This window comes from Xiphophorus maculatus, chromosome 22, assembly GCF_002775205.1.
Source record: "Xiphophorus maculatus strain JP 163 A chromosome 22, X_maculatus-5.0-male, whole genome shotgun sequence".
Taxonomy (NCBI): domain Eukaryota; kingdom Metazoa; phylum Chordata; class Actinopteri; order Cyprinodontiformes; family Poeciliidae; genus Xiphophorus; species Xiphophorus maculatus.
Window position 1 is genome coordinate 8,786,213 of NC_036464.1, and position 26,038 is coordinate 8,812,250.

General features: G+C 38.5%; 1 protein-coding gene across 1 annotated transcript in view; it reads left to right on the forward strand.

Annotated features, from left to right (window-relative positions):
* The window catches only part of sptlc3 (serine palmitoyltransferase long chain base subunit 3), a 31,691-nt gene extending 9,752 nt beyond the window's left edge, over positions 1–21,939 (forward strand). Inside the window, exons 5-12 of the mRNA XM_005795212.2 lie at positions 5,173–5,297; positions 6,649–6,742; positions 10,330–10,435; positions 13,551–13,770; positions 16,937–17,063; positions 20,698–20,833; positions 21,192–21,321; positions 21,415–21,939. Coding sequence (XP_005795269.1) covers positions 5,173–5,297; positions 6,649–6,742; positions 10,330–10,435; positions 13,551–13,770; positions 16,937–17,063; positions 20,698–20,833; positions 21,192–21,321; positions 21,415–21,519 — 1,043 coding nt within the window. The 3' untranslated portion in view covers positions 21,520–21,939. The remainder of the gene's footprint in view (positions 1–5,172; positions 5,298–6,648; positions 6,743–10,329; positions 10,436–13,550; positions 13,771–16,936; positions 17,064–20,697; positions 20,834–21,191; positions 21,322–21,414) is intronic.
* Positions 21,940–26,038: the final 4,099 nt, after the last annotated feature.

The window sequence follows — 26,038 nt, forward strand, 5'->3', positions numbered from 1 at the left end:
AGAAGATCTTCAGAGACACCAGACACAACTATTCAGATGACAAGGCCGCTATCAAAGCAACCTGAGTCTCTTTAATTCCTCATCAGAGGCACAAGCTCCATGCCACACCGCACTGATGCAGTAATTCCTACAAATTAACTGGTACGAATGTTTAAAAATCAAAAGGAGGCCCAACCAAGTATGGAGTACATATGCTTTAGATACTTTTCAGTGGGCTGATATTTTTATGTTAAATAGTCGAAATTAACAGAAATAAATGCTTGACTGTATCACGCTGTGTGCCATTGATATACCCCATATGAGTTTCACTTTTTAAAATGGAATACTAAAATTATCTTTTTGTTAATATTTTAATTTACTTAGAAGCACCTGTATATTTCCCCTGAGTTATACTGTCAGTATGTTTAATTATCTGTCAGTAACTGTATTGTTGTATGAATTATTCAGCTTTTGTTCAATTATGTGGAGTGATAATCAGCAGAGATACATTTTGGTCCACAGAGGAGCCATGGAAGACATGCTATTGTGGATGAGCTATCAGAATTAAAAACCCTCAGGACTTTAAACAGGATGCAAATGCGATATACATACACGGACATGTTATAATAACAAGGATCAGAAAGTGGGATCTAATGAATTTTAAATGGTGTCTTATCTTTTGATCTTGAACCCATCTTCTGATCAGATGCAAGTGGCAGCCTGAAGCTCATTTTAGACATATCTATCTTGCAGCTTGGAACTCTAATGACTAGCAATCAGCTGAGTGTTTCTGTCAAAACATTCGATGAGTGAACATCATGGATCTCATTGGTGAAGTTTTCTTCAGAAAAGCACCTTTTCCTCTCTCTTTATTGATGTTTTTAGAGTATGAAACCTCTGCTGCCAGGTAGTCATGCATCGGCTGAGAGCGGGCTTACAAAGTGGGGCGGGCACACAAGAGTCTGTGTATGTGGGAGTGTGGTTCGTGATATCAGCAGTCTGACAGTGAAAAACAACAAGCAATGTTTGTCAGTTCACCACTCCCCTATCCCCTCAACCCCCAAACAATCCATTATTCATTTCCTTGATTTATTTATATGTTTATTTCTCTTTCCAAATTGGACTGTTTTAGTCTGGGTTTCTAATGGGCACTTCAGCTGTCTTGAGTGAGCGGGTTATGCAAAAACAAGCATTTGTCTCATGAGACCATATATGAAGTAAATATTTAAAAACCCTGGTGTCTCTTTAAGAGCTGTCATGATGCCATCACAGCCATAGCAATTTGTAACCGGCTGAAAAACCTAGGTCTTTTAGAGGCTAGTAGTACACAGTTTAAAAAAACAAACTTAAAAGGATATATATTTTAAAATGACCACCATTCACTCTGATGATCTAATTTCCATTTAACATTTAGATTCAACATGTTTGTTTTAAATGATCTCCTGTCTTCAGATTAATTGCAGTTTAACTTGAAGTCTTGATCAACCTGTAATTATTGGCACAAAATGTGATATTCATTTAAGCAAATTTTAATGAAATAACAGAACATTCTAATGTGTGCTTGAGGGGTGTACAGGGAGTATCTCTAAAGAGTAAAGTTGGACACAAAGTGCAATAAAGGCAAACCAAACATTCATAAGCTGACATTACTGGGTTGGTTCTCTTTTTCTTGCAATCATTGACTTACTGTTTGTCAAATATTCTCACCTAGCAACCATTTAAATTAATCACTTATTACTAATAAGGGAATTATTAGGTCTCAAACACATATATTTTTGGCACAATTGGTACAAATGTTTAAAAAAACCAATTAAAATTAATTTATCTTTTAGTACAGTGGCATAATCTCACACAGAAATTTGTTTTAACTATTGCACATTTATAGCTTCACAGTCAAATAAAATTGCAATATCAATGTGTACCCCAAAATACATTCATTCAATGTAGAGAAATTCTGGCTATACACTTAATAGTTATGTGCCTTTTGAAGTACATTCAACTTAAGCATTTTGTATTTATCTATTTTGAAATTGTGTCAATTTCTAAAACAAATTAGGTATATTTGAAAAAGCTGCGTATTCTGCTCAGCCATCTGAAAGATTATAGAAGAAGTGCTCTCTTATTGGCACTTGAATAATTTAGATTATCAACGTTTGAGTCATCTGTGATTTTGTAAACATACTGTATTATTTCTTAACGTGGAATTTTTAACCCCCATTAAATAATTTTAGTTAAATTAAAAGTTGTATTTTTCTCCTTTTTTAGTTAGAGACCATGTTTAGATGTTTAGATTTTTTACTCTTAATGTGCCAATAGATGAGGCAAGCATTGTATTTGTGAAATATATGCAAAGTGTACCTATGCAATAGAGCATCGTATCATTGAATACACTGTTGAAATAATTTATATTTAAATAATTAGCTCTTTTTAGGCTTGTAAATGCTTTAGAGAAAGCTTGGGTCCTATGTAAGTAATGAAGAAAACAGACAGGAAGGATTTATATTTATAGTTCCAATATTTAGTGTTTTCACTAAATATTATGATGATCTTGCTAACACAGGCAAAGGAAGACTTAAAAACGATGTAGGCGTTATCTCATTTCATCTAACCAAAGCAGGATGAGCTACATCAAATCACTCTCTTTTACCTGAAGAGTATCTAGATCTAAAGGCAGCTTCTGAAGGTTAAAATATCAATAAGAAGGCTGGGCGCACCTATGAAGACACTGCCAGGGGAAATGTTCCTTAAAGAGCGCAAATGCCAGTGCAGTCTGATTAAAAACGCTACACGTGCCAGCAGGGCCTGTGTGCTCAAGCAGTTGAGGAAATGTAAGAATCGATCTAGCTAACTCATCATCCTGATAGAAAGCACTGAACGGGAGTCACTATAAAGTCAGAGCTGGTTCACTTCATTACAGTTTTATGCCCATCACTCAGATTTCCATTTTCCTGGCCTGCTTAAAACATCTGTCTGCTTAAGTATTTAATGCCCGCCCTCTGTTGTAATGACCCATATTGACTTTGACTGTAATGATTAGTATGCAATGTATATGCAATGAAGGCTCCGTTTTCATATGACAGGTCACGTCGGAAAATTTTGTGTTATTACTATTCATCAGATTTTATATTCCCTCTGCAGAAAGTCAGCTGTGTTATTACTTGTTAATGCAAATGTAACAACACATGCTGAGTGTAATAGAATGGATTTCATGTTTTAGAGATTTATATTATGCATGCAGAATATACGGTGCTTTGCAGAAGCATTTACATTCCTTAGATTTATTCATGTTTTAGCACATAAATACTACAAGCTTGAATGTACTTTATTGGAGTTTCCATGCAGACCAATACAAAGGGCTTCATAATTATGGAGTGGGGAAAAAAAGGATGAAGTTCTTGCTGTAGATTTAGATTTTTATACTTGTTGTTCTGCTAGAATTCAAACCTCCAACACAGTTTTGGGTCGTCTGCAGCCTCTAGCAGGTTTTCCTCCTGTTAGGCCCTGTATTTAGCACCATCCATCTTCCGAAAGGTTATATTCTGGTCTCATCTGGTCAGAGATTACACTTTCACATGTCTACTGTTATATCTACATGGCTAGGGGCAAACTGCAGATGCGTCTGACTTTCTTCTTCTCTCCTCTCTTTCATAAAGGCCAGGTTTGTGGAGTCTGCAACTAAAATTGGTCTTGTCAGCAGATTCTCCCACCTGATCTCTAAACCCCCGCAGCTCCTCCAGAGTTACCTTAGGCTACTTGACTGCTTCTCTATCAGGTCATCCGTCTCCAACTCAAGTCCTCAAGAGCTACTATTCTGCAACTTTTAAGAGCATCTCTGCTTCAGCACACCTGAATGAAATAAATGGCTCGTTATCAGCTCTCTGCAGAGCTGAAGGAGGTGCTGACAAGGGAGTTCGGTCATTTGATTCAGGAGTGGAGAAGAGAAATAGTAGCAGGATAGTAGTTCTCAAGGACTGGAGCTGCAGACCCTTGGTTTTGGTGAATGACCATGTCATGGTAGCTTTGCAGTTTTGCCATTTCCACAGCATCGATAAAAGTTCTTTTTTACATGTTCAAAAACTTGGGATATTGTTTTATAACCGGCTGCTGTGTTCCTTGGTCTTCATGATGCTGTTTCTTGACTGATGTTGTCTAACAAACCTATGAGGCCTTCGCATACCAGATGGTTTTATACGGAGAGGAAATAATACACATTTCTATTTATGAATTAAGTAACATTTGCAGGCAGTGGCAATGGGTTTTATTTGTGGTTATCAGTAAAGGGGCCTGAATCCATACGCACACCACAATTTTTAGATTTTTCATTTTCCTTCAACTGCTTAATTATTCACTACTTTGTGTTGGTCTGTCACATAAAATCTGATTAAAATCCATTCAGGTTTGTGGTTGTAAAGTGGACAAATAAAAAAAAGTTCAAGGGATATGAAAGTCCAGTTTATAAAGAGTGCTGCATCTTGACACTGAAACTTTAATTGTTCTTTTTAACAGATGGCCACGAAGGCAGACACCAAAACAAAAAAAATCTTATTTTGTTCACAAAATGAAAGAAACACAATGTCAGATGGCACATTAGCACAAAAATGAATTCTGGTCCCCACCTGCCATATTGGTTTATCACCAACTGTTTCAGCCTCAGATTGTGCAACAGAATCTTTTTAGACCTTGTGGGACCTGCTCTGTTATTACCTTGGATGAAAAAAAAGATCAGGGGAACTAAATTCCAAGTTTGTCACATCATAGATCTATAATAATTGAATTTAATCTCTAGAGGGTGAGTGCTGATCCAGAGGTTTGTGTCTTATGCTTTCTATGTCTGTCAGAATGTTAGATTGGATGACCAGAAAAAAGATCAACAAGAACCTAAAGGAATAAATCACTCTCCAATGATAGCAACATCCACAAACAGGGTTTCTTGTAGCCATGATCTTTTCCTTTTGGTCACTACCCAGAGGTCGTGACCATAATTAATTGTAGCAGTGCAAACACCATGCCAATCTACCTCTCAATCACGAATGTAGCAACAAATGACAAACAGAAAAATGTGGGAAAGGTTGACTGATCCCAACTGAGACCGCAGTTGCAATATTTAACAATAATCTGAATATTGCATAATGTTCTGAGATGCAGACCTCATCCAAGGTGAAAGACTGTTTTTTTGTGATTTCCATCTTGCAGGTAACCTGAAGATTCATGAGGAGCTGGAACAACTTGTGGCCGATTTCATTGGGGTCGAGTCCTCCATGATTTTCGGGATGGGCTTTGCAACAAACTCAATGAACATCCCAGCACTTGTGGGAAAGGTACGCGATTCTCCACACGTTTCCCCACTCGCTGAATGAAGGAAATCCGATAAACAGCAATAAAGGTGCAATTTGCAAAGCACAGTAGATATTAATATAATTAGTTGAGCTTTTGTTTCCTTCTTGCTTATGCTCTAAATTATTAAAAGAAAACCTAAGTCAACCGCTAAATATTCCTGACCATCTCACTTAATTAAAGTTTTAATTAAACCTTGCAGTAGCCAGAATAAGAAGGTTTTGGGCATACATGACTGCTTCCAGGCAAGCAGACAAGCAAGGGCAGTTTTTATGAGCACTACTTAAGGGTCTGACTACCCATAATCTGGCCTCTTGGCACACCCGCCTGCTTCAAGTGGAGCTGACAGAAACCAGCGGCAACTTGAAGCAGGAGTAGCTGCGATTCAACTGGACAGGAAGAAAAGTAGGGTTGACGGTTTAAGTGATGAGAACAGGCTCGTTTTATGCAGCTGAAGAGGTCCAGCAGCCCCTTTAGGCTGCAGCGCTGATGCTAACCCGGTAACGTCTGGGGGTCAGCCCTCACTGCCAGCTCCGTCCTACAGGGACAAGGTGAGCTCGAACAGGCCTCTCTGAGCAGGCGGAGCCACATTAGAGTGACAGCTGTTGGTGGACCAGCTTGACCCCAGGCCATGCTGAGCGTATCTGTCACCGTGCTGGTGTCAACATGACCACCCCCCAGACCCCCCTTTACAAGATTATTCCGATTAATGCAGTCAATTGCTCTGAGCTTCAGTGCTATATATGCTAATGCTCTGGAGAGAATTTCATGGGACAACTGAATTCATTTGCATGCTGATTTTTATAGCATATGAAGCATCACACTGTCCAAGTAAAAATTATAACAGATGAGCTGGTAAAAATTTTATCAAACATCAAAAGGAGGGGACATTTGTAGACGATTTCTATCCTTTCTGTGTCAGGACATAAAAAGATTGTGATTAAGACATAAATGGGGGAAGGAGAAGAGGAATGAGTTGACGGGTAATTGGCCATGTGAATCCTTTTTATTTGAAAAAGCACATTTGCATAACGGGATTGCTTTTTTATGCTAAAACACATAAAAACCAAGAAATCTCCTAAGGAACAGATGCATTACGTTGTTCACATGGTTGCAATTTTCACCCATAAATAGTTGGCGGTTAACTGCTGTTTGTTTTATGCAACTAAATGAGCAACTCATCCTGCTCTTATCAATAATCAGTCATTAAAATCAGGTTTACAATGAAATTTTTTAAGATATGTTATTCCAGTTAAATTTTCATATTGTGAAAAGTTAACTGGAAGTGAAAAGTCTTTTTTTGTGTGTAAGTTGTAGCTTTTTGCTGATTTCCAGGGTTGTTTGATAGTAAGCGATGAGCTCAACCACACGTCTCTAATTTTGGGAGCCAGACTGTCAGGAGCTACAATCCGGGTGTTCAAACACAACAGTAAGTTCATCGGCTTTCTCTTTTTACATTTTTCACAATTCATAAGAGGTGAGATCCAAATTGCAATTTAAGACTCGTACCTTGTGTGTTTATCACTGAGAGCAAACTTACTTTGATTTGAACCATTTCTACGTCAGAATAAAGCTTGAGCTTCTCCTTGCAGCGCTGCAAACTGCGTCTTGGTTATTTTCTGCTGTTCCCTAATTTCTTTTTCACAGGATTTGCAGATTTAGAGAATAGTATTATATTTGCATTTCATATTAGTATGTTTGGAGCTATGAAGAGGTTTTACCAACCAGCACAAATATCACCATTTATATGCATTGAGCTCCAAAACTGAACTGTTGAACACTTAAACCTTTCTATATACAGTGATCTTAAAATCACAAAGGTCACTATATATTATTGTTGTTAATATTTTAAGGAACAACACAAAGTGGTACATTATTTTGAAGTGGAGGAAAAAATATGCATGGTTTTCAAACTTTCTAGCAAATTAAAGTCTAAAGAGTGTGATTTATATTAATATGTACCACCAACTGAGTCAATACTCTGCAGACTCCAGAGTAGATACTGAAAGTTTTGCCCTTTCAGTCTCTAGGCCATTCTAATACATGAATATACTTGGGGGGGTTTTAGGATGGATAGAAGCTCAATCCTTCCTCCTATTAAGTTTGAGCAGCACCTCTGTCCCTGCTAAAGAAAAACATCCTCATGTTGGATGCAAATGAAATTTTAATGATTTGGTCTCAACCAGGAAACTTAATTCCAGACGTTTGCTGTTTCCCCTACATTGCACATAGCACCTGGAAGCGTTCTGTCCATCATCAGTCCCATCTCTGCCTGTCTCAACTTCCCTCACAGTCTCCATAGCCATCCCACTTTCCCTCTTTCTAAGATCAAACCTGGATCTAACTAACCGCTTGTTACTGTATGTGCATGGTGATATCTTGGTAGGGTTCCAGCTGTTCTATGCTTTTTCCATTTTCACATTATAGATTCAACAATGCTCCATTAGATGTCCAAAGCTTTGGAAATTCTGCTTTAAAGTTCTGCCCAACTTTCCCCCTGACCTGTCAGCTGTGTTCCTTTGTCTTCATGATGTTTGTTCACTTGAGTTGTCTAATGAACCTCTGAGGCTTTCACAGACCACCTGCATTTATACCAAGATTAACGTGCACACGGGTGGACTCTTGAATTACTAATTAGGTGACCTCTGAGGGCAAGCTCGTTAGGAGTAAAATGAGCGGAATACAAAATACACCACACACTTTTGATGTTTTCACCATGCATCATTTTTCTTCCACTTTGCACTGAGCTGCTACTTTGTGTTTGTCTGTCAGATAAAATATACTGCTCAAAAAAATAAAGGGAACACTTAAACAACACAATATAACTCCAAGTACATCAAACTTCTGTGAAATCAAACTGTCCACTTAGGAAGCAACACTGATTGACAATCAATTTCACCTGCTGTTGTGCAAATGGAACTTTGTACAGAACAAAGTATTCAATGAGAATATTTCTTTCATTCAGATCTAGGATGTGTTATTTGAGTGTTCCCTTTATTTTTTTTTGAGCAGTGTACATTGAACATTTTTGGTTAACCATGACTAAATGCATAAAGATTCATGGGGTTTGAATATTTGGCAAGACATTGTATCTGTTTAGTTATGATGTTTTACGTAAAGTTTGTTTTCCTAGAAAAAATAGACTGTATACTGGAATCCCATCTATCTCAGGAACACCACCAACAGAACACCTCAAATGGGCTATTGGTTTAGCAGCAAATGCATCCTGACAGGTGCAAGCTCAGTCAGTTATAGTTCCACCTATCAGACCCCCCGAGGCCTGTCTAAAGGCAAAGCAGCCTCAGGCACCTGAACAGTAGACCGCTTCTTGCCAAAAAACCTTCAGCAGCAGACACTCAAGCCCTGATTTAGCTGAATTTCTTCTAAAATGGCTATAAAGTCATAAAACTATAGCCATGGTTTTACAATGTCAGTTATTGGTGCAAGTCCTGGCAATGTGCAATTGCATGTTCACAGCAGCTGAAATGTTTATGATTTGCATTTTAGCAGAGCAGGATTTACAACAATAGAGAAAAACTGGTTTGCACAGTCCAAGTTTGCATATCAGAAGGCATGATGACATTTCTCCATTTTTTTTGTTGTTGTTATTTTTCTTAATGATTTGCTGCATGTATTTATCTTTGCTTATTGAAAATAAGCTTTAGATTCATTTGGCTTAATGCAGCTTAAACCAAAAGTGATTACTGTAAAATATTATTGCAGCAATTTACAGATATTTGCTTGTTTGTTTACATGTTCTGTAAAGAAGAAGATAAGCATCTAGTCACACAACGTCACATATCAGGTCATAGCTTATCCTAAATCAGAGTGATGCTGTAAAATAATCTCTTGTCTGGTCTCCTCTACGTGGATTTTGAGTTGCGCCGGATGCATTCTGTCCTGTTGAGCTTCAGGAGGGGATATTAGCAGCAGCAGAGCATCTGCTGTCTCCTAAATGAACCTGTCCACGTGGAGGCAGTAATATCGATCATCTAGACAGACTGTTGGCTGTGGCAGGGGCTTTTTTTCTGCAGATCATGGCTGGACTGAAGTTAGATTTTAAATATAAAAATTCAGGAGAATTACAACTGGTCGATACTGCCATCTGGTGGATTGTCACTGGAGATTGTTAAAACATCCCCATATGGAAAGAGGAAATTTTGGGAAATCACTCCCATGATGAGCAAAAATTTCTGTCACGATTCATATTAATTCAAAGAAATATTTGTCCTAGTATACTTTTATATGTGTGTAATTATGACAGATATTTCACATCTGGAAGAGTGTCGGTAGTTGTATTAGTTGATAGGAATGTTTCGGTGTGTACCCCGAGTCTTGCTCCATGGAAATAGACACCAGCCCCACTGTGACCCTGCATGGATGATAGATGGATAGTATGTTGAATGTGTTTCTGTCATACAGTAATGCTCTTTGTATTCTTAAAACTACTTTAGAAGTGGTCTTTACAGCAATGTACAATTGTATTATTGCTTTACTTAAATTTATTGGTACATGTCTTGCAAGAGTATTACCCCACAACTAATCTACAGTTTACAACCACAAACCTGAATGTAAATTTATAAAGATTTTATGTGATAGAAAAACATAAAGCGGCACATCGTGTTGCACTAGAAGGAATCATGCATGGTTTTAAATGGCTTCTACGTGGATGGAACACGCAGAAGCTTCTAAAAAACAACCTTTAACCACAATTACAGCTATGACCTTTTAACTTGTTTAACAGTGGGAGTGGTGCCACAGGATGTGCAGTGTTAGTTTTCTGTCACAACGTGAGTTTTTAGAGTTTCCGAGTAAAAAGTTCAGTTTTGATCTCATCAAAGCTGATGAGTATTCACACCGCCTCCGGAAGGGTGTGAATACTTTTGCTATGCACTGTATGAACCGTCCTAATACTTTACACTTTATTGGGCAGATTTTGTAATATTATTATTATTTTTTTCTTTTTATTTACCTTGTCTTAATTGTTCTTTGCCTGCGTGTGTGTGTGTGCTTTAGACATGCACAGTCTGGAGAAGCTTCTAAGAGAGGCTGTTTGCTCAGGGCAGCCTCGGACCCACAGACCCTGGAAGAAGATCCTCATTATGGTGGAGGGCATCTACAGGTCAGCTCCGACTAAACCGCCTTCAGGTTCTTCCATAGGATATTGTTGTGGTGTATTATTTCAATATATTATAACTAAAAGACATTTCTTGAGTTCGATGGTTTCTAATTTTAATCTTTTTAAGCGAGAGTTTTGCTCTCCCAGGATTTGGTAAAGATCTTTATTTGTAACCTGAGGTGAGCCTGTGCTTAGATGCCCCTGAATGCTCTCTTTCTCTGTTGCCTCCCTTCCTGCTGTTTGAATAATTGATTGTGCTGTGTGCTGGCAGGTGGATGGGAGTGTGTGTGTCGCTGGGTAGGGTGTGATTACCGGGAAAAAGGGAAAAGGTATTGTGTGTCTCTCCTGGCGGTGAGCTATCCCAAGTCTTAGTGACCCTCTCTATCTGCTCATTACCTCTAATTCAAGGCCAAATGGAGCCACTGAGATTGACTTGGCTGAGTCCCCAGCTCCAGCTGTTTATTACTGGCAGTATTTTCTCATTTTTACCTCATGTTGCCCTTATCTGTCAGCATCCTTCACATTTTTTGCTAACAAAGTGGAAAACCTAAAACAAGGAAGCAGTCCATCCCAAAAAAACTCGATTTATTTTCACTTTATTATGCTGCCTTGATCAATGTGTACAGTGTGAGTCACACGAGAGCAAAATGCTGTCCTTCGTACAGCTCTGAAAGAACTAGAGCTCCATCTTTCACCTCCCTGGAACATCAAAAGGCCTGGATAAGGAGACTTTAGCTCTATCCCTGTCTCGCCTTTGATGTCCACAACGCTCCTGGTTCAGCTCTGTCTTCTATCATTTGGGCTGCAGGCTCAGCCAAAGAAAGTATGGCAGGTCAAGGATTTTTACAATTCTCCAGCTATATAATTACTTATTCTGTCTATTTGTAGCTTTAAAAGGTTTCCATCAGAGGGGAGGAAGAAGTGGGGGAAAAGATGATAGGAGAAAGTAAAAATGCCAGGAGAAAGATTCTTGAGAAACTGTAGAAAGTCAAACTATATACACGTCTGCTCAAATGTTTCCATCCACTCATCATGGGCATGAGCATCTTATTAAGCTGAATATTTTAAGGAATTATTTGAGCCGTTCTTTTTCCCAGATGCCGTGATTATACAATTCACAACATTTATTCTAATCCTCAACTGGTCAGATTATACTAACATTCTTAATTATATATACACCCCCTTCAAATACTTAAATAAAGGTCCCTTAGAAAGAAATTACAGCTGCCAACAATAAGCTTCTGGTTCAGTTCTGGCTGAATATTTTACGATTCTTCTCTTTATAAATGGTGTAGTTCATTTAAATTGTTTTTTTTTTGGTGCATGGTTCGAACCTGGAATTTAAGCGTAGTCCACCATAAACTGAAATTGAGACTATTCCAAGAACTTCCAGGACAAAACGAGTTATGATGGCTGTTGAAGATCATTGACCTCTTGAAAGACCGACTTTTGTCCAAGTCGAGGATGGCCAATCCCATATTTGGTAGAATTTATTGAGATAACAGTAATAAAAGTATTTACCCATTTTGGAGCAGGAGACTTTTTCTCGCCCAGCACCTTCTCAGTGGACAGTGATGTGCTGATAAATCACAAAACTGATTTTACTATGGATAGTGACACTGGTGTTCCAGTTGCTTCCAAGTTATATTTGGCTTGAGTTCTGGTCATTTCTGGGTTGTTCTTGGAACATCTGAACCATTTTCCTGTCATCTGAGGATGACATTTTGGGTCAGACTGATACTCAGAGACACATACTGTAGATGTTCCATCAAGACGAAGATCACTAACACACTTCCATACTAGGTTTGAACTAATCAGCTTTCTCATGTGACATTTCATCAAAAATCAGAGCTGGTGCTATGGATATCAACAATTTTACCACTTCTGACAAAAACAGTAGCCAAATAATCATCCAAAAACATAAGCAGAACCTTGATGATGGGAGATTTCACCAAATACTTTTGAGGGTTTATGTGTGAAATATCTCTACTTTCTGAGGCTGAGAGTTTTTTTTTTTATGGGGCTGTTGTGACCTTTTTGCTGTGGCCTGCTGGGGCAACAGGCTGAGGGCAGCAGATGCCAACAGGCTCTACTCACTGGTCCATAAGATCAGTGATGTGGTGGGAGTGGAGTTGGACGCTCTGATGGCAGTGACACAAAGTAGGATGCTGTCAAAGCTGCGTGCCATTTTGGGCCATTTTGGACCCACTCCACAACACACTGATGAAACACAGGAGCACATTTAGTGGAAGACTGATTCCACCAAAATTTGCTACAGAGCGCCACAGGAAGTCATTCCTACCTGTGGTACGGAGAACTCTACAGCTCCTCCGTAACTGTTTGACACTTTCTATGGGGAATCTGTGCAAATTTGTAACACTTACGTGTGTTTTTAAAATAATCTCTGCATAATTAAAATATGTGAATTATAATGCTGACTTATGTATATTATTATAATGTATGTTATATCGGTTTTGCTCTTATTTTTTATATTATATTCTTTTCATGCTCCTGTAATGGGTGCAGTTGCAAAACATGAATTGCCACTGGGGTTCATATTCTGATTCTGATGTATTTATGTGTGGATTACAGAAAATCCACAATAAATTCAAACGTGCGCAAGTCTTTGTTTTTGAAAGTCATTGGAGTTATTTGTTGTATGATAGATATAGGTCTTTATTCCTGTCCCAATCAGCAATTGATTGTACAGCAAGTCACATCAAGAGCAACAGAAACAACGCACCAACAATTATTATTCAGCTAGACGGCACTAAATGCCCCTGCTTTAACCAGTTTGAGCTAAAAATAAAAATGTGTTGATCAAAAGAATATAGGTGCTGCTATGACTACAAAAATGAACAATAAATAAACCAGTCAATACATAATATTTTAAAAAAATCTAAAAAGTAATTTAAAACTTCACACAGAAAAATAAATGGTCTGAATGCATACTTGCATACCCCCAGTTACTTGAGTGTATGCAAACATCTCATCTGAACTCTAATATAAGACTTCAGAGTCCAGTTGGATTTTTTTCACAGAACACTAATTATTTGGTTTCTAAAGTTTACACCTGGTTGAATTCCTGTTTTCTCTTTCTGTGAATCTCTCCTATCAGCATGGAGGGCTCAGTTGTGCGACTGCCTGAAATCATCGCCCTGAAGAAGAAGTATAAAGCCTATTTGTACCTGGATGAAGCCCACAGTATTGGCGCGGTGGGGCCTTCGGGGAGGGGAGTCACCGAGCTGTTTAATGTGAACCCTGCTGATGTGGACGTGATGATGGGGACTTTCACGAAGAGCTTCGGGGCAGCTGGAGGCTACATCGCAGGAAGAAAGGTTACTGTTGAGCTCTGTTCCACCTTCCTCTGCTCATTTCATCCATCCTCACCATTTCAGCTGTTTATGGTCCACCTATGAAAAAGAGAGAGCTTGGAAACAGTGCAGTAAACATGCTATTATTCACACAAGCAGAAATTAGACTGGTTGCTAATCCATTTGGATGCAAATAGGGTCAGGATAGATTTTACGATGTAGATGAGATTAATCACACTGAAACAATTCCAATAGCCATTGGTTCTCATTACGGAGAATCAGATAGCTTAGCCCACACTTTCTTGAATTTATTTAACACCACTAATCTGGCTTCAAAGCCTGATAAAGTAAGTCATGTAAATTATTTAGAATTTTTAAGAATTATTTGCAGCAGGTATTCAAAACAGATGGGAGTGAATAATACAAACTCCATAACAACGACTTTTTTGTAGGCCTCATGTGTTCAACAAATGTTCAATAAGCTGCAACTCAGAGCCTTTTTAATCCGCTTTTACTCTATTAAAAAGTACACTTTAGTACATAACCACAGTGGTTTCGAGGCTGTTGATTAGAAAGCAAGGAAACAGGCTTGTTGTTGGAATTAAGCTCTTAAAAATGGACACTTCCTTTCCCTGCCTTATGTTAGCTCAGTCCTGCTCTGCCTTAATAAGAAGGTAAAGCTGGCAGAGGGCCAGCCCCTTCTTGTGGCACGCATCGGAACTGCGCTCCAGATTTAACAGGATGATTTTTAACAAGCATGATGATGTTTGAAGTATGAACGTACTGCCTGGTTTGACAGCTGGCTGTTGTAAACTCTTGAAAGGGAAAAAGGCAGGAAAAGAGAGAGAAAGCATATTTGTTGTTGTGGTGAAGTGCCCCAAATCCTGTGTTAAGTGGATACGGGTTGACCAAGAAAAGGCTCTGCACATGTGTTCTGGAAAACAGTCATCTTTTAGCTGTTTTATGAGAGAACCAAAAATAAATACACCCCAAGCTCCTTATAATTCACTTCAACAGTGTGTTTAGAAAGCATTGTTCAATTACCCTTTTGGCAAAACCTGATCCATACTCAGAAAGGATAAGTCGCTAAATACACAGGGCTTTTATGTCACATTAAATGTTTTAGAATAGAAAATTAATTTTAATATTAGACAGATATAACACTGCATGTAATTTTCATGGGAAAAGCGATCCAAACCAATCCTGCAACTCAGTTCTTTTAGGAAAGAACTCCCTTTCCATTCAAATTCTCATTTAGCAAATACTGCAGGGCTGAGAGTTATTTAGGTAGAGCTGCATGATGATGCAGTTGGTAGCACTGCTCCCTGGGTTTGAATCCCATGTTCTCCTTGTGCGTTCTCCTACAGTCCAAAAAAATAAATGTGAGAGCAATTGATTCTCTAAATTGTCCTTAGGTTGGAGTGTATGTGTGTATATTTGTCCTTTTTATCTCCATGTTGCCCCGTGATAAACTGGTGACCATTCCAGGGTTTATCCTGACCCTCATTCAATCACTGCTAAAGATGAATCATTTTGTGAAAAGTGTATTTATTCAGGTCAGATAGACATATTTTACCAGATACTCTTGTGAGCCTAAATTAATTGTAAAGTGTGCTGAGAAAAACTCTTTAAAAAAAATCTGTTATCTACAGTTTACAGAGCAATTCAGAAATTAATATATTTCCTAAAAACATCAGATTTAAAAGCACACATTCTTGTGTGCACACTAGAATTGAATTAAATTCTAGAATTCTAGCAAACTAGAATTGTATTTATTTAATCCAGGTTGCTGTATGTAATTTGTAAAATGTGATGTGGGATTAATCGTGTGCATATCATATGTTAATATTTATTTTGTATGAATGTTTTTGTATTTTATCAATTGTACCCCAGAAAGATTAGTAACCACTTTGGTTACTAATAAATTACACTAATAAATAAACAAAACAAACAAGCAGGCACCCAGAACCCTGCAAGGACAAGCAAGTATAGAAAATTAATGGATGTAATTCATGAAGGTCTATAATAACTAATATTAATACTGAGCAATCATTGATTCCTTTTAGATGTGATTTTCTTCCATAATCTTTAGTAAACTGAGCTGGTAAATACTGAAATATTAAATTTCCTACAAATATTAACCACAAATATTAAAATAAATTGTCTTTTTTTATTAAGATGGAGTTCAAAACATCTTAGAAAGGTGCAATTCCTTCTTCAATTTATTTTATTAATATGTGATAGAGTTAGCATGACTTTGATAACTAGTGAGGCTGGTTCAGTTATGGACATTAAAGTGGTTTAAAGTGGCTGAAAAGTCGCTGCACGTGCACAAGGAGCTCTGGCAATGTTCCCACTCTGTGGTTTTTTGAATAAGTATGCCACACCATTACTGTGACCGCTGTATGGCTTCGGAAACACCCTGAGTTGTCACTGGTTGCCCCCAGGCATGAGATGGATTTCAGACATGTTCTCCTAACTGGCTTATCTTGGTTGCGCTAAAATCCTCTGGGACCACAAAGCTGTGAAAATCTCCTGCCTTAAACAAAAACAGATGTCAGGTTGTTCCAGAGCTCCTATCTTTCGTTTGAACATTTCCACTGAAATCCCCCTTCCCTCCATGTGTGTGAGGAAACCTCAGCCACCACCGCCGCTGCCGCCCAGTGGGGACAGATGGTGGTGAGTGGAAATGGTGGCCAGACATCATCTCCGGCTGTGTGTCATCACTTCGCAGCCGCTGAGCAGGGGCCCGTCACGGCTGCAGGCCCGCACCCAACCTCTTCTCGCTCCAGGGGCCTCAACCAAATCAGTTCCCTGAAATTCTGCTTCTTCCCCTGTCAGCCACTGGCAGAATTAATCTCCTGCTGACATTTCAGAATAATGAGCCTGACAATCCTCATTCAGGCTCATTTTGTCATCGGTTCCTTCTCAGTTTAGGAGCTGGAGAGGGGGAAAGGTTCCAGAGCCGTGTTAGAGTAGGTGCCAAGTTCCTCCTAGTGACAAAGGAAGGATCTGATGTATTTTAATTACTTTTCAGAAGTTGAGTAGATTTGAGCTCTCTCTAGTGGCTAAAAGGTAGAACTACAAGTAATCTGACTCCACAACTGAAAGTTTATGTATGTACTGTATTTGGGACTAAAATACACACTTTTCCTAGTGCTAAAATGTGATTGCTTGTGTGCCATTGCAGGAACTGGTGGAGTACCTGCGCAGTCATTCTCACAGTGCAGTATACGCCTCAGCCATGTCCCCTGCAATAACAGAGCAGGTCATGCGTGCCATGAAGTGCATCATGGGAAAAGATGGAACCACAGAAGGTAAGAATATGAGAGTATTAGACCTTTCTTTACTAGTGAATCAAACCCAAAAATTTAGCTCCGTCCATATTCCCTTTATCTCTGGTCAGCCTTCCTGTCTCTTCTGAAAAACAGCATCCCCACTAGATGATGCTGCTATCACCGTGTTTTACCATGTCAGTTAGGTGTGTTTAGGGTTTTGTGGTGTTAGACTTCTACATCCTAGCTCTTTCCCTTTCATATGAAAACTACAATACTTGTTTGGCTTCCCTTCAAATGCAACTTTGTTATTGTCACAATGCCATGAGGGCGAAAAATATGGTGTGCACAATTAATAGTTGCCCTGTCAGCAGGTTATCACACTTAAACAAGTTTTCAGTTGTACTTTACTGTTTCTTTTTCAAATGGCTTTAACCGTACTCCATGAGATACTCAAAGCTTGGGAATATTGTTTTGTAATCTAGCCATGTTTTAAACGTCTCCTCAGCTTTCTGTCTGCTGTGTTCCCTCTTCTTAATTATATTGTTTATTATCTAATGTTCTCAAACAAACCTCTAAGACCTTCACAGAGCAGCTGTATTTAAGAATAGTGACCACACATGCATGACACACTTTAAAGGTTTTCATCTAAAAACATTTTAAAGCCACACTTTTCCTTCCATTTGTCAATTCTCCATTATTTTGTCGGTCTGTGGTTGACAATCCTAATAAAAAACAGTGAAGTTTTTTGGCTGTAACATGGAGGATGAGTCATGTTTTTTTTGTAAGAAACTGTAAATGTTAACCTTTCATCAATATTGCTTGATATTTATTCAGCAATTCTTAGAAGGAAAGAAGAGTCTAGATTGTGTAATTTAGTTGTGAATTTGCATATTACCGAAAGAAAAGTATATTAGTAAAAGTTTAGCTTTTTGGGGGCCCTCATAGCTGTCCACAAAGATCTCACTTCTTCTTCTTCTTCTTCTTCTTCTTCTTCTTCTTCTTCTTCTTCTTCTTCTCATTTGCAATTATGCGTTTTTCTGTGCAACAAACAGCAAGCCAGATCAGGAGGTCACTATCAGCGTTTGCATTAGGAGTTGGACCTGCAGGAAAACACTAACAGCTGCTTTGTCAGAAAATGTGGAAGCAATTACACGGGTCTGCCATGGCAGGGAATGAGGGATCAAGCAGTCTATGAGCATTTTCATTTAAGTGTTGTGATGAATTCTGAAAAGTTGCTGCCTCAATTGAAATAGACACAAGAATAGGGAAGAGACTAGTTAAAGTAAGTACCTTCTGTGTAGATGTTCTCCTGAAGAGACATTAAAAGGAAGAAATACTGACAGTAATGGTAAATGAGTGACATTTAAAGGGCCCTAAGCATATGTCTTGTAGGGAAAACAGGCAGTCGTGACGTAAACTGTGTGGGACATTAAAACAAAAATGATAGAGTGCTGTAATGGGTTAATCGCTTTAGCAACAAAAGCCGAGTAAGCTGTGGTTGAGGTATACTGTGGGTTCATACAAAGATGAGCAACTTTTATCTGGCTCTGAATCAGACATGCCTTGCCTCTGACGTAGCTGTTGTGGAGAAATCAGTCTTGACCTGTCTTATTGAGGGGAGGGAGGGAGCTCAGCGCTGCAGCTACAGCGTCCAACACAACCCCGACTCCAAACCAGTTCAGCAGGGGGGCAGTGGCTTATTTGGGGGGAGGCTAAATGAATCTACGTATCAATAATACCATTACTCAAGTAAAAGAAAAAGGTACAGTGCAGTAATCAGTACTACACACTTTTGAACATAGATAACATCAGTAGCCTATAGGATACTTGTTAACCAGCTTAACATGCTGTATTGGTATTAGCTAGTCATCTTTTAGCTAACATTACCTGCATCCAACAGCATTATTCAACTCAATTGGTAAGTTTGGGGGGAACACTGTGCAAAGTTCTTTGTGTTTTGCTGGTTTGCTTCTGTGAGTGTAACACAAAAAACTCTGCACAGAAGGTTTCAGTTATTGCCGCACAGGTGTAAACCCAGCGTGAGCATCTTAGCATTCATGTTGCTTTTAAAGGCGGCCTCGGAAAAACACGTCACGACTTGTTAACAATGGATAACGACTGAAAAAAGGGACAGAGAGCACATATATAGAAAGTGCAGAAGCCCCTACTGTATCAAATCAACAGGAGTAACAGAAAGTTGGCCACTCTAAGGTAAAAACAAAGAACAGCTTCCAGTCCAGGGGGGCATATCTGATTCTGTGGGTGGGAAATGCCCGCCCATGCCGCCGGGCCTGGTCCACCATACAATGAAACACCTCCAATAGTTCTTCCTACTCCTTCTTCTTCATCTTTTCCTTTCCTGTTAGGCTTTGCTTTAGTCACATGTTCTTATATGATTTCTGTGTCTTGCAGCAGGCTTTTGACTTCCCTGGCCTCTATCTTACCAGAGAGGAGCAATTTACAAAATGAGGCCCGTGCTTTTTGGCAGATGTCCGAACGCTATGTTTTCTCTCTCTCCTCTCCACCCCTCTCTCTTTCTCTCTTGTTTTGCTGAGATAAGGGGATTTAAAGTGCTTCTCTTACATCTCTTTGAAAGAACTGCCAATCTGTTCCCAGGTAATCAGAGGGAAACAGAGCTGGGATCCAAGGCCGGCTCATGCCAAGCCCTGCTACAGCCACAGAGCAGCAGGCTCCCCAGCGATTCACATTGTTCAGGAACACAGGGAGGGGGTCAGCAGAGCAGACCGCCTCTGCTTCCTTTGATGTGATTTCTAATATAGTCATCTTGAAATCCTGTGCATGTGATACTTACGCATTGTTTATATTCAGTCTCAGTCATGGCTAAGCTCCACTGGCAGTCAATAATTTTGTGCGAAATCCATCATAACTAATTTGTGAGCCCTCATTCTGGCAACAAGCGTGTGTGTAAACCCTGCTGTCAGGCAGACAAAACTGAACCATCTGCTGCTGCTGCAGCCCAGTTGTGATCATGGCAAATTTATGGGGAAGGGTAGAGGGTTCACAAACAGTCTAAAATAGTGTGTAACTCAATTTCAGTGTTTTCCAGGTCTGGATAAATATGGAGAAAAAAAAAGTGCTGAAAAAAATATTCATATTTTCAGACTTTCTTCCCAATCCTACCAACTGTGTCGTTCCTTACACCTTTCTTTTCCTTTTCTCTGATACTTCATCATGTCTTCACCCCCTCCAACCCCCAAGTTCCTCCTTCTTCCCTCTTCCTTGTCTTATTCCTTGTGTCACTTCTTCCCCTCAGGTCATTCCTTTCTTTCATTTCTTTTTTATGTATTTCATTTATATCTTTTTTTTTTACCATCAATCCTCAGTCCTATCCTTCCTTACTGTCCTTTGTTGAAGCTTCCTTCATTCATCTCTTGTTTCTTTCCTTCCTTTTCAGTTTTGTATTGTTTTTTCCTGCCTTGTTTCCTTCTGTCCTCATGTCCCACTTCCTCTATGTTTCTTGCTTCTTTGTGTCCAACCTGATTTTCGTGTTTGTTTCTTCCTTCCTTGTGTTTTTCCTTGGAGCTGCTGCCACTGCAAGGAAGACACACTTAACGCTGTTCCCCACTGGGGAAACTGGAAGTGTTCAGGGAAAAAATCAGTGAGTTGTTGCATTACTCATGTACATCTGGTGATGTCCTTGTTTTAATTGGAGGCATCAGACGGATCCGCCAGTTGGCAGAAAACACCAGATACTTCAGGGCCAAGCTGAAGGATATGGGCTTCATCATCTATGGCGATGATGACTCCCCTGTGGTTCCAGTGCTGCTCTACATGCCAGGCAAAGTGGTGTAAGTACCCCTAAACTCTCACCTATACACGTAGCATAATCTGGTTATTCACAAAGTTCAACATTTAATCTAAAGCTAAGATTAAACTTGAAAACTGTCCGCTACTTCAATAATTACCTAACACCTTTTGATGTATAGACAGTTCTTTGTGATCTTCATATTAAGTACATTTCAGCAACGATTTGTGATTCATTGTGCAGCTCTAGCATGCCATGAATGTGAAACTGCTCTTTGCAAAACTGAAATGGCAGACACATTTCTTCTATGTGATGCATCTCTACATACCAGTATATTATGAGACTGGTATTATTGATATTAATACCTAATCGGTTACCACATTTCTTTTATTGCTACCTAGGGCATTTGCTCGTGAAATGCTGAAGAGGAAAATAGGAGTTGTAGTGGTTGGCTTTCCCGCTACCCCGATCACAGAGGCCCGAGCTCGTTTCTGTTTGTCTGCTTCGCACACCAGAGAGATATTGGACGAGGTAAACACACAGAGAAATCCACCAACAGTGGCTGTTTCATTTTAAACTGTGAATAAAGGTTTAGAAAAGGTTCTGAAACCTTGTTTTCTTCAGGTGCTGCAACAAATGAACGAAGTAGGAGACCTTCTCTGTCTGAAGTTTTCACGGAGGAAACGCTCCGCTTTTCCTGACGCCTGCAAAGGCGGACAGCTGATGTGACGTATCGCACCTTGACTTCACAGTGTCGAAACTAAGTGTCTCTCCCGGTGCAGACTCATTAACACATATCTTAGGGTAACACCCATAATTTATGCACAGAAGAGGGGACAAATGTTTGGCAGCTGCTTTTTAGATGTTGTTGCAAGCCACTGATTCAACAGAAGAGCAGTTTTTGCTCCTTTGAATTAAATTTATTTGTTAACACGTTTGTTTTTGAGCACTTGCAGAAAATCACTGCAGAAGCACGGCAGGGACCAGTTTAGCCTAAAGGAATGTGGAAAATATTCTGTGTTAGCATTTGTCCACGTAAAAGGCTCTCAGATCAGTTTATTTTGAGAATTAAGAGCGTTTTAAAACATATTTAAACAACTGTGTCAATATGTCTTTAAATTAATGTTTGGAACTTTTTCTCTTAATGTATTTTTTATTAAATATATTTTGTTCCTTATACATTATTGTCAATTTTAAAAATGCTGTCACTGATAATTATTCAAGAATAAATTATTTTACTTACTATTTATTTTGTATTATTTTAAGCAACACAATGCTTTTTTAAAAAGGGATCATAGCTGATGCTAGTATATTCACTATGATCCATGTCTTCAACAGTGAGATGTCAAAAAATTATGAAAAGAAAATAAGCAAGTAAGCTTAAAGTTGTTGTAAAGATGTTAAGTTTGAAACATCAAACATGGGTATTAGCACATAACACAACAGCTAACCAAGAAGAAAATAGTGAACACAAAGTGTGCAGCTTTAATTTAAGTTCAGAAGGTGAAGATTTATATGAATTTATCTTGTGAGAAAGAGAACATTGGTTGAAATGTTTGTTTGTAGATTAAAAACCTGACTAATGGGATCCCTACCCATTTTCTAAGGTAGGTAGTACCTTATCCCTAAAAGTACTTTGTGTCACTTTTGTGACAAAATTGTAATTTTAAAATCTTAACAGGTGTTGCAGTTTCTGCACCAGTTCTGACCAGCATTATTTCTCTGACATACCTGTTGTTTTGAGCACTCCCTACTAACACCGGAATATTTTGTATAAGCAAACTATGCAACGATTGTGTATAACACAATAGTAGTGGATAGAAGCAGCTGAAAGTCTGCTTTCCACAGAGCTGTCCGTATTTTCATTTATGAGCTTTTGCTTCACTACAGCTTTGAAGTTGTAGAAACATTTTTTTTGCACACGTCTCATCATTTAAAGTGTGTCTACAGTTAGTTTTCTCTCAGTAGTATGTCTTGTGGCTGTAAAAAGTAACTTCAGGGCTACACATGTAGTGGATTCAGAGAAGTTAAGAAACTTCAGCAGCTGCAGTCAAATGCCCCCTCATTCCTTGGTCTCACTTCCCTTTAGAAACTAAGATAAAAACATGTTGCTGTCGCTGTTAATTTTCATTGCTACAAATGAAAAAAGAACATTTGAAGAGAGTGTTTATTAATTGAAATTAATATTGCAGTTTCAGACAACATGCCATAGTGTATTTCTGATTTAGATGGGCATAATTTCAAATGTTCTGTTTATGTCTGAACCAGGTGTTAATTGCAATTTATAGGTGTTTTATACTTTCAGAGTTTGAAGGTTTTCTGGCTCTAAAAGTGAATATTAGGCCATATATTGTTACTGTTTGGCTGCTACGTTATTTTCCCTGCCGATTTCTTTATTTTTGAAAAGAAAAAGTGGCCATTGAAAGCTTGGTGAATCATAAAGTTGATTGATTACCCACCTGACATGTGTGTTGAAGCCTTGAGCCTCTATGCAGTAGCTTTTAAAACATCCTAATCCATGATTATTTTCAGTACTCACAACCATACTGAAATGTTGTTTTAAAAAGTCTCAGCATGACACAACTTTCATTTCCACTCTAAATGATAGTCCTGCTGCAAATAATATATCAGGTTGCAATTACCTCTTTGACATATAGTTGAATCCCAGCGAATAAAAAAGGTGCTGCAGCATGTTTTGTGGTGAGACTGCATATATTCGCCGAATCCAAACAGTTTAATTGTCGGTGTTTTAAAGACCACTGTGCTCATGCACACGCAGGCTGCTCAACAGTTGCGAAGGTAAGCATGCAGAGTATGCGGCACCTGGGCCAACAGAAACCTAACCTACCAATTAGTGCTGAACCCTGAATTCTCGTGGCATGGGGTAATCATTTGATTAAGACAGGAAGGATTATAAATGGATGATATATGTGTGTTTTCACAATGTGTCAGGCTGGGTCTAGTTTGAGCTTGTTTTTCTTCAGAACGAGACACTGTGCTCTTATCTCCATAAACAACATAATAATGTTTTACAATTTCGCATAAAGATACGATGCGGAGCTCTCAGGATAGCATTGTAGAACTACTTTAAACATGGAAGGAATTAAAAAAAAAAAAGACAAACAGGGAGGAAAGAAACTCTGCTCTTTGCTTGATCGCTTTGTTCTGTAAGTCAATACTTCACATATGGCTCCTGCAGCCAGAAACAATAAGGAACAGCTTCTTTAATCATCAAATCTGTGACGCCAGGGTAATGCACCGTTCCATCGAGATCTGGGGGAGAAGCTGAAAGGTGGCCTGATACGAAGCATTAGGATGCACTAATGTCTTCCGGATGGGTGCCATTAAGCTTCTCAAAGTTTTGTATTCGAAGAGGAAATATAAGAATTTAAGCTCAAAGGGAATATTATATTTGTGGATTTTTGTTTCAGGCGCTTTTCTGACAGCTTAAAATGTTTGCACGTTGCACATATAACCTTGAACTTGAAATAAAAAAGGGTAGCATTACATAATACACCCTGTACTTTCCCTGGACTTAGAGGTTTCCATTCCAGAACTTATAGAAAATGTTTAGGGAACATACTTGATACATTTCAAAACTTACTTTCAGAACTTGAAACTTTCATAAGACTTATTACTGTCCTGGAACCTACCACATACTTTTCTCAAACTTGGAGGTTATTTGTCATGTATGTTTATTCAGTTTACTGATAACTTTACCAGAAATGACCAGGTATTTTCTTGGATCATATAGGGTACTTCCTAGAACTTTAGTAATCAATGAGTTCCAGGAATTTTATTTTAAAATACATTGTAAGTTCGAGAAAAGCATCTGGTTGGCTCTGTGAAAGTAATCAGTAACATCCATGAAAGCATTGATGAGTGCCTGAAAGAAACATCTAAGTTCTGGGAAAATAACCACTAAGTAACAGGAACGTACCTGACAAGTTAAAAAAAAAAAGAGACCTTTAAGTTTTTGGAAAATACCTTGTAAATTCCAGGTATTAATCGTATAATAAAATTTCCAAGACACTAAAAGTTTTAAAAAGTAATCTCCAAGTTTAAGGAAAGTCACTGTAAAGTTTTGTGAAAGTATAAGCTGTAACATGTAGTACTATCGGAGACTCTCAGCTCAAATTATTAATCATTAGAAGAAAATTTGGACTTTTTATGTGATAACACAGCTACCTAAAACACTATTTTACATTACATCACTGGCTTTGCTTTCCCTTTTTTTATTATTTCAACAAGATTTAAATTTGTTACATTTAAATTTACTTTTTACCTCTGAGGAATGAGCTCCAAGCAGGTACTCAAACAAAGTGACAGGTAATGCCAAGGCAACAAGTTTCAGCATCAGCAGAAGAGTGGCACATGGTTTGTCCTGACATTAAAACATCAGCGAAGCCACACTACGGGTGTCAAGGCCTGCCTGCACCAGCCTCTTTTGAACTTCACATCCTAATTCACTGCACTTATTGCAATGGCATGTAGCTGCTGTTCTGAAGGGGGATCCTCTGCTACGCCTTTGATGTCCACCACTGTGTCCAAGGCAGGCGAACCTGCTCTCTGTTTTCCATTTAGTCTGATATTTTTCTACTTTGGGAGAGGAGTTTTGAAGTGAAGCAGACAAAAGGACACATTTGCATGTTTTGGACATCTGTTCTCTGCTTTGAGAAAGAAAGACTGAAGGTTGTATTAAGGATCTAAATCTGGAAACTCTAAACTAAGATATGGATTTAATGGCATGATCAAACACAATAAAGTGATGCGATAAAAGATTCATGCTTTTATTTTATATTATTGTTTTGGGTTGGGGTTTTTTTTCAAAATAAGGAGCTATTTCTCAGTATTATTATGGTTTGTTGATCTTGTTCTCTATTTAATAGTTCAAACCATGACAGATAATAAAGAGTAAGTTATTTTAATCTTGAAAATGTATGTGTATTTATTCACATATTAACATGTTTACAGCGTCCCCATTCATTCTGGAAAAGTGTTTCAAATAAATATGGAAAAAGAAAATGGAGAATGGAAAAATAATTATATTACTGTACTTCATTACCTATCCCACTGTATAACAATTGCATCAGTACATCCATTCAATCATCCTCACTGCATCTGATATTCCATCCATATACGTACTTGTCCACTCATCCATCTGTCTATCTATTCAACAACTTACTTTTTTATTACATCTACCCATCCATCTAATAATCTTGTCCTTCATCCACTGTTTAAACTTCCT